This window comes from Psammomys obesus, unplaced genomic scaffold, assembly GCF_907164565.1.
Source record: "Psammomys obesus unplaced genomic scaffold, mPsaObe1.curated_primary_1811, whole genome shotgun sequence".
Lineage (NCBI taxonomy): Eukaryota > Metazoa > Chordata > Mammalia > Rodentia > Muridae > Psammomys > Psammomys obesus.
This window is the reverse complement of record NW_026596131.1, coordinates 8,961,265-8,970,874: the sequence shown is the minus strand read 5'-3', so window position 1 is coordinate 8,970,874 and position 9,610 is coordinate 8,961,265. Positions and strand designations below refer to the sequence as shown.

General features: G+C 46.0%; 1 protein-coding gene across 6 annotated transcripts in view; it reads left to right on the top strand.

Moving 5' to 3' along the window:
* Positions 1-9,610, top strand: part of Slc39a11 (solute carrier family 39 member 11) — a 379,750-nt gene that overhangs the window by 255,436 nt on the left and 114,704 nt on the right. For all 6 annotated transcript variants that reach the window (XM_055592214.1, XM_055592210.1, XM_055592212.1 and 3 more), the window contains one exon: positions 1,692-1,862. In XM_055592214.1, the coding sequence (XP_055448189.1) occupies positions 1,692-1,862 (171 nt within the window). The remainder of the gene's footprint in view (positions 1-1,691; positions 1,863-9,610) is intronic.

The following is a 9,610-nucleotide window of genomic DNA, read 5'->3' as shown; positions in this document are numbered from 1 at the left end:
TCTTTCTTTCTTTCTTTCTTTCTTTCTTTCTTTCTTTCTTTCTTTCTCTTTCTCTCTTTCTTTCTCTCTCTCTCTTTCTTTCTTTTTTTTTCTTTCTTTCTTTCTAGACAGAGTCTTTTATGTATCCCAGCCTGTTCTTAAACTTGAGATCCTCCTGCCTCAGCCTCCCAAGGGCTGGAATTTGGAAAATGAGCCATAATACCTGACAATCCAAGTGAGGATTTTCAAATAGTTAGTATATAAACTCAGGCCCTAGTGTTCCTTGGGACCTGAGAAGCCATCTATTTCTGCTTTGTGTCTCTTTGACTGTATGCTTGCCTGTCTTTGCTTACTGGAGCACATCGCTTCCTCTATCCATCTGCTTAGCTGCCTGTTTTTCTCCATTCTTAAAAGTTGCTCTTAAACCCCAGAATCTGTCAGCCTCTGCAAGTCACCTGCAAGTCACCCTGTGTTCTAGGAGAGGGGAATCTGATGGGCTGAGCCTGACACCTGAGTTGTTCTCCTTGGGTCTCAGGCTGATGACCAAGAGTGAGGTCACATAATCCTGTAGAGTGCTTGGAGAAACGGAACATATTACCAAAAATACCAGTTCGTATATTCAGCACTTAGAGTATTCCAAGCACTTCGGTGCATTCTCTTGTGAATCTTCTTCCTTGCTTGGTTCTAGGGATTGATCTAACTGGAGTGGTAAGGGAATGGAGAAATGACAAACACACAGACACGCTGACATGTAAAAGCTGGGATCGGGTGGGGTGGGCTCTCTGAGGGAGAAGCTGCAGCACTCTAGAAATTTAGTGGGTTGACTACGTAGAGTTGAACATAGAGGAAGGTTAGTATATACAACTGAATCCAGGAGGCAGAGTTATTAGTTGCAGCCAAATCAAAGAGGCAGGGTTATTATATACAGCTGGACAAAGAGGCTGGGCTATTACATACAGCTGAACAAGGAGGCAGGGCTATTATATACAGCTGGACAAGGAGGCAGGTTAGTGTATGTAGCTGATCAAGGAGGCAGATTTAGCTAATCAAGTAGGAGTCTGTATGGGAGCAGTCTTTAGGCCATAAACACTGGGGGTAGGGGCCAGGGAGTCTCCATGGACATTGCCTTTACACACTGTCCACACTCACACTCAGACCCCAGCAAAGCTTTGCCATCCCTCTGAGACTCCCCCAAGGAAGCTTTGCCACTCCCGTGGGGCTCAAGTATTGATACCTGACATGGCCCACGTCTATGTCAACAGCACTCATTCACCCAAGACTTCTCTCCCTCCCTACAACCCCTTAACCTCCAGGAAATATTTCATTGCCCCGTTGTTTTGAATCAGGAAAATACAGTACAGAGTGATGAAAATACTTGGTTAGCAAGCATCACTCAGTTGGTGTGTGGCCTGGTCATGAATTAAAATGATGGCCTGACTCCACAGCCTGTGTTTCTTATCAGTCCTCAGCATCCCTCTCCTTCTGTGGCCATTTTTACCCAGACTTCTTAGAACCCAGACTCCAGGATCAGGGTGTCTAGTTCCTGCATGCTTGCTAAAAGACTGTCTGAGGGAGCGGCTGAACCATCAAGAGATGCTTGGTCCGAGGCAGTCTAGATGTAGGAGACTTGGAGACTTCCTCTTGCTGCTGCTTGCCCAAAGAGTTAGTGTGCATGTTTTTACAGACCTTCTCTCTCCATTCTTTTTGCACAGACAAGAGTGAGAATGGCGAGGTATACCAGAGGAAGAAAGTGACAGCTGCTGGCCTCCCAGAGGGCGCTGCCCTCTCAGGGTCAGTGCAAGAGAACCCAGGGCAGCCTGGGGTCAGCAGCTGGAGGAGGATCGCTCTGCTCATCCTGGCCATCACCTTACACAACGTTCCAGGTGAGGACTGGTCCTGGGGCTGTCTGCCACCTGCTTGAGGTTCAAGCCATTCTTTACCCACACAGCTGTGCGGCTGGAAAGGGGGAACTGTCAGTAGTGACATGAGTAACATTTGGAGGGGAGGGGAGGCCGCTCTATGCTATGGGTGATTTATTCTATAATGAATATAAATATATTCTATACAATTAAAATCTTATAATGAATAAAATAATATAACTTATTCTATATCTTTATGTGTTCCACCTTTCCATTCCAGTTACTTTAAATAACCTCTGCTGTTTTGACCCAGGAGTCCCTTTCTTTACATTTCTGGTACCAGATACCAGATCATGTGGAATGTAGTTTTATCACCTCCGTGATTGCTGGGATAGAGGGAGCCTCCTGTAAGTGCAGGATGTCTCCAGTTCTGACCGATTCTTTGTATGACATATTGAGTTCTGGGCTTGGGAGACAGCTCAGTCAGTAAAGCGTGTGTTGTCCAGGTCAACAAGCTGGATGTGTTGGCATGAGCCCATCATCTCCGCACTGGGGAGGCAGGGCAGGAGGGTTCCTCAGCGCTTGCTGACCAGTCAAATTAGCTTATTCTCAGTGGTTCTCAACCTTCCTAGCGCTGCGACCCTTTAATACAGCTCCTCATGTTGTGGTGACCCCCCAACCGTAAACTTGTTTTTGTTGCTGCTTCATAACTGTACTTTGGCTACTGCTATGAACAATAATGTAAATGTGTGTTTTTCACTCATTTGGTGACCCTTGTGAAACGGTCATTTGACCTCCAAAGGGCTCGTGAGCCACAGGCTGATAACAAATGATTTGGAGAGTTCTGGGACAGCGAGAGACTCCGTCACCATCAACTAAATGGACGGAGTTGAGAAACGACACCTAAGGTTGACCTCTAGGTTTTACACAAACATGCACACATGTGGACCCCCACAGAAACACGTACACCCGCAAACATGTACCCCACCGCACACATATACCAAGAAAACAGTATGGAATTCTGCCATGATTGGCACTCATGTTTCAATCACGTGCTTTCTCTGTATGGACATCTGTCTGAGATTTTTACAGATCTTTTCCTATAACAGAGTGACTTATTTCTGTCTTTGGATTTAATTTAATGGAGGGAGATTTACTTTATTTAAAAGATAGTATTTCTTTTAGAGCAATGAGAAGCTACAAGTAGGCATAAAATACTAAACAATAAGGCTGCTACAAAAATAAATAAATGAGGGACCCTGAGCTGCTAGGGACATATTCTAGCTCTGCCACCCACAAGTTTATCTCCGAATACTGTTTACTTTTCTCATGGATGAAATGGGACTAAGATGCCAACTGGTTTCTTCTGAGACTTCTACGAAACCTGCCCATAGCCGTTGGCTTCATCACCGTGCTCAGGCCTTCAGAGAGTTTGACAGATGGGGGCCACTGTGTGGGCCAGGCTCCTCAGGTCTTTCAGCCATGACTTTGTCAGTCTTGACTTCTTAATCGTTCCCATCCATCCTTTGCTGAAAATTGAGCGTGCGTGGTCACCTTCCCTGGGGACCATGCTGGGTGATTTGTTTTTTGGGTCCGCAGAGTTCAGAGATTCCATGTGTTGTCTGTGACAGGAACAGTGCAGCTGGCCAAGGCTCTCTAGAGTGACAGTGTTTCTCTCTTAAGACCCATGTAGCTGTCCTGCCATCTCCTGGCTTTAATTTTGTAGCGGGAGAGAACACGGCCGGGGATGAGGCTAGTCCTCTGGAGAACTTGGTACTCTTATTTGAGCAAAGAAGACACCACATGTAGCCTTGTCTGCATTATTATAGACTAGTACATATGGAATCTGCCCAAAATGCTGTGCACCCAAAAACTATTTGGCCAGGCTTTTTCTCTGGGATGAGAGAAACATGTTTCTGTAGTAATTTCCATCATAGTTACAGCAATTTCTATCGTGTAATCTTATACAGGCTGTTTTTCTTAGAATTTTTCTCATCGCCTGTCTCTCTGCCATTTTCCTCCTGGCACTTCAGCCCTTTCTGGGTCAGAAGTACATTTTCTAAAGCTCCCCATTTAGTCTGTCTTCAGATGGAGTCTCCTATGGGACCCCCTGTATACAGTTCACAGAGAAGACCTAAATGGATTTGTACTGTTGGGGGTTCCTGCCATGAGACCCACAATATCTTCAATTGCCCATTGGAAGTCTGAGGGCTCCTGAATCTCCCCCAGCCTGTGAAACACAGGTCGCTGCAGAAGCAGGGTTACCTGTGTTATCCTGTCAGCCATGGGGTGGTCCCACATTCAGGACCTCTTATCAACCAGTCTAAAGAATAAAGATCCATCCAGTGGGCTCAGAGGAAGGTCCAGTGAGGATACTGGCTCACTGTGCACCACGGTGCTTTCTGTTTCCTCAAAGGATATGAAAATACCTTCGAGGCAGGCTTTTCATCAACGCAATGGGGTACCAGGCTGCCTCCAGATGTGCCTTGGCCACACATAGCACATCTGCACTATCTTCCCATGCTCTGCTAAGGTTGGAGCAGGTATGAGAGGAGATGGATCAGGGGGTTCCCAAGGCTATGAGGTGACCAGCTACAGGGATTTGGTTGTGGTTAAGATCATCTAGGAAGAGGGTGGGAACTGAGCTGTGAATTGTGAGGTTTGACACCTGTCAGGCCGGGGAGATTGTGAGCAGAAGGCTGGGTTCGAAGGTTGGAGTCTGACTACAAGGGTAAACTGTGACTCATGGGCTCTTAAAGTAGTTAGTATTAATTGTCAACTTGACAGCACCTGGAATCACCTAGACACCAAACCCTCAGTCTCACTGGTGAGGGATTATTTAGCACTGGAGTCTTGAGAGTGATTATGTTGATTAGATCTTTTAAGTGGGGAGACCAACCACCCTAAAAGGGAGTGTATCACTCCCTGGATGGTCCTGGAATACATTAAGTAGCTCAACAGAACCCTTCAACTCTCTCTGCTGCTTTGTGGGTTTATATGACCAAATAGCCAAGATCCTGCCATTTGGCTTCCCTGCCACAACAGATGCACTCTTAAACTATGAACTCGAATAAGCCCTTCTCTCTTAAGTTGCTTTCATGCAGGCATTTTATCACAGCAACAAAAAATTAACTGAGATAGCATGTGACTGCTCTGTAGACCTTTGGCACTGTAGGACATCGCCCAAGGCCTAAGTGCAGAATATAACATCCTGGGGGCTGGGGGCTGCTCTGGAGCAGCTTAGCAAGCCTTCAGGTGATGGCTTAGCATGCATGGAGCCCTAACACTGATGCCCAGAACTACATAAACTGGGCACTGTGGGTGCACATCTGTACTCCCAGCACGCTGGAAGGTAGAAGCAGAAGGATAAGGAGATCAAGGTTATCCTTGGCTACATAACAAGTTAGAGGCCAGCCTGAGTTACATGAGACCCTGTCTGAAAAAAAAAAATTACATAACTCTGAAGTTCCCAGCAGGGTTCATTTCTCATGCCTCTGGTTTCTGCTTTAGTCTGAAGAGGATAACTCACCCACAGTTCCTGTCAGTTGTGTGATGCTCTCTGACAAGAATCATTTTAAAAGCCTGCCCAGCCCCAGCTGCCTCTGAAAAGGTCTCTCTCTCTCTCTTTTAACACCATCTTTTATGGTTTATTAAAAATTTAGGTTCAGCTTTGACATTCCCCAAGACACTGTGTTTTCAGATAGACTTTCTATAATGACTTAATGGATAATTGATTTTTTTTGAAGTTTTTGTCTTTGCTGGTTCAGTTTTGTAGGTCCTGAAGATGATATTTTGTTTAAAAAAAATGAATTGCAATGTGGGAAAAGAGAAAGAAAGGCTTCTTAATGGCTAGCCTGGCTTTGGAGTGTTCTGGAGTACGAGCACATACATGAGGGCGTTCGTACTTACCCCAGGCACCTAAGTTAATGTGTAAAACCTATCTGTGAGGACAAACGAATTTCTGAGTCTCTGTGCTTCTTGGTCCTCCCTGACTCCAGTCAAGTTATAGACCTTTGTCAGTTACTGTTCATCACTGTGACAAAATGCCCAAGAGAAACCCAGTTAAAGGATGGCTCAGGATTTCAGCCATCTGGCTCCAGTGCTTTGGGCTTGAGGCAAGGCAGAGTGTCATGACAGCAGGCATGTGTGGTATCTCCTGTTGTGACATGTACCATTATATACTCCGTTGTTTAAATCCCTGTGTTTTCCTGTTAGATGGGGCGTCTTTTCAAAAGGTCACTGTATGTTCTTTTATTAAACTAATATCACAGCATGGGCTGGAGCTCCAACCTAGTCCATGGCCACTTCATACCCCAGCACCAGGAAGGGCAAGGACATTCCCTTCCTACCTCCTTTCTAGGAGAGCAGAGGAGTTGAACAATTGTTTCCCCTCTGTGTTGGCTACCAGGTGGGCTAATGGTAGATATTTTTGCCGTGTGTATGTGTGTCGTGTACATGGGCATGAAATGGAAGCTGGAGGTTGATATCCAGTGTCTTCCTCAGTCATCCTTCCCTCTTTGAGGCAGGGTCTCTCACCGGGACTCGGGGCTCAGTGATGAGGCTAGACTGGCTGGCCTGTAACTCTCAGGGATCTTCTCATGTCCACCTGCCCAGCTCTGGGACTGCGGTCATGCTGCCACCCCCAGCTTCTTGCACTGATTCTGGGCATGAGTGGCAGGCCTCCACACACTGATTATGTGCTGGTTAAGACTCATTGTGTTGCTGCCTTCATTACTTGTTTTCTCATTCCCCTCTCCTTACAGACAAGAGCCAAGTTCACTGTGACAGTTGTTGTTCTGCTGTAGAGACCTGGGGGCTGCTGTTTGTGTCTCCAGGACAGCACAGTGGTTGATTTTAATTATTTGGCTTGTCATCATTGCTAGTTTCTAATAATGGCTTCAAAAGGAATGCTCGGGGTTTGAGTCAGAAGTGATTTTAGTTTCAGGGAACTCAAGAACAAATTTAGAAAACAAAATATTGATGGTGACTGGCTGTTCCTGAGGGCTAAGGTTATAACTAATTTTTATTTTCTTCATGGTTTTGTAAGATTTAGAGACAAACTTCCCTGTGAAAAAATACAATTGCTTGTGATGAAATAAAAGTGATTCGGGGAAGGGGATCTCCCAGGGTGAGTTAACTACCTCAGAATGCCCACCAAAGGAGAGAAAGAAGTTATACAACAGGAACCATTTTATTTGGGCTAGCCTGGTGATCTCAGATGGTGAATGCAGAGAGGGAAGTTAGGAGTGCATAACAGAGACAATCTTATTTGGGCTAGCCTGGTATTCTTGCATGGTAGAACAAGGATAAGAACTCTCTGGGGCTGAGTGTGTGTGTGTGTGTGTGTGTGTAACTAATCTCATTCCCAAGGGCTCCATTTTCATGACGTAATGACCCCCAAAGCTGTCTCCTAACAGCATCCTTCGTGTTAGAAGCAGGATGAAGGACTGTATTAGTTAACTATAGGTGCTTTAACAACTTTTTACTAACACAATGGCTTAAAAACGAGATCAGATTTATACTCCTACAGTTATGGTGGTCACGGGTCTTAAATTAGTTCTTAAGTTGTTGACAAAATTCTGATTTGCTGGAGCCTTCAGTGTGGGGTTTGGGGACATCCATTTCCTCTTCCTTCCAGCTTCTGCAGGCTTCTGGTTGGCTGTCACTCTAATCCGTGCCTCGTTGTTTTCTGTGTCTGATCTCCTCCTGTTGCCTTCTTGTTTGAACCTTTGACTGCATTTGGGGCCTCACCAAATAACTCAGGACAACTGGAATCTGATAATTCTCTTTTGCCAGGAGGGCTCAGGCGTTAGATCTTGGATGTTTTTATAGTCCTCATTGCTGAGACACAGAAACCAGACCAATCATTGGAACACTGGCCAGAAACAATTATCTTGAGTCCTCCAGGGTTTTCCTCTTGTCCTTCCCTGGAGCTCCAGCTCTGTCTTGTTTCCATTCCAAAGATGCCTCTGGCAGGACTTCTAAATGATTCTCTATACTCACTAAGTACGTTCTGCCCGGCCCTCATCCAGGGAGGGGTGGGTGGGGTTCAGAAGATATTTACTTGGCCTTCTTTCATGTGTATGTGCAGTGAGGGTGCCATGGGGGCATGGGGGTGCTGCTGTGTTCATCCCGTGTGTGCAATGTTACTCCAGTACCTCACAGAAACCGCTTAAGTGAGAAACAGGTTTTGGATTCAAAGGGGAAAAGTTTTGGTTTGGCTCATGGTTTCCATGGTGCTGTCTATCACAGTGGCAGAAGACATGGCAGACAGAGTACCTGGGTCTATGAAAGAGGTGACAGAACCCAGAGACAAGGTACAAGGAAGCCCCCAGTGGCCTGCTTCTTCTAGCTAGGCCTCCTCTCCCCAAACAGTGCCACCAGCCAGGACCAAGGACTCAAAACATGAGCCCATTTGAGGCACATTTCAGGCTTCAACCATTACAGTTCCCACCTCCATCCTATGGACCGCTCCTCTGCTTCACCACACCACGTGACCCTTTGTGACCAAAAAGACGTTTATGGCAAATGCATTCCTGGCTGTCTTTTACTGAAGGTGACAACATATCCAAGTGTTTTCCCTCCTTCCTGGAGAACCTCACCATATGACATTTTTTTCTAGTAATGCTCTGTTTTAAAGAAATGGGTTTGTAGGCAGTCCACTGATCTCTTGAAGGTACGACTTACCCTTCCACACAGAGGGCACTGTTCCTGCTAATTTCCCTGGAGAGAGAGAATCAACATGCCATAAAAACAACCCTTTCGAGGTATACAGGAGTCAAAGGATGTACAATTATCACCACAGCCATACGCTCTCGCCATCCTGTAGAGAAATCACGCACCCAGCGCCAGTCATTTTTCCAGTTCCCCAGCTCTACCTTCCAACTCTATCTCCCGTCTTGATTTTCTCACTCTGTCCTTCCATAGATGGTGTCATGCACTCTGCATGTGCTCTGCCTCCTCTAGTTTCTTCACCCCGTTCTTTTGTTTTCTGGCATTTGTGTTAGTTGTGCATCTCTTGTAAACTAGAACATTCTTCATTCTGTGATGTGATAGGTAATCATTATCAATAGGACTGCATATGAGACACACCTCTGGGTTTCCAGGGAGGTTCTACTCAGTGGAAACATCTACTTGGTATGCATACCAGTCCAAGGGCTGGGGATGGAATCCAAAAGGGAAAGTGAGCTGAGCCCAGTGTTCTTCTCTCTCAGTGTTCATCTTCCTAATTGTGAATGCAGTGTGTTCGGCTGCCTCACACTCCCACCTCCACACTTTCCCTGCCATGGAGGACTGTATCTTCTCATACCATCCACCAAAATAAACTCTCAAGTTGTTTTGTCGTAGGAACAAAAAAAGTAGCATCCCTGTGGCTGCCTGTCGCTGGGCTCGCATTCATCACCTCATGGACATTTGGCTTCCTTCTGCCTTGTTCAGTGTTGAGTAGGAGTATGTGTTTACATGGACATGCTCTGCTGTTTACATACCTTGGGGTGGAACTGCCAGGTTACAGAGAAACCTTTTCATTCTTTGAAGTCCACTGTTTCTTTGGTTAAGCTCCTCCCACTTTGTTCCATGTCACCAGCCTTACAGGCTTCTAATGTATTGTCCTGAGGACGGACCACAGCCCCACTCAAGTACTGGCTTTGGGGTGTCTGTGATCTTGCTGTTTAAGGTGTACTGACCACTGTTGGGTTTAGATTTTTAAATGGAGTCTGGATGATGCGTTGGACCAACGGTCAGGATCATGGTGTAGGGCGCTGGCTTCTGTG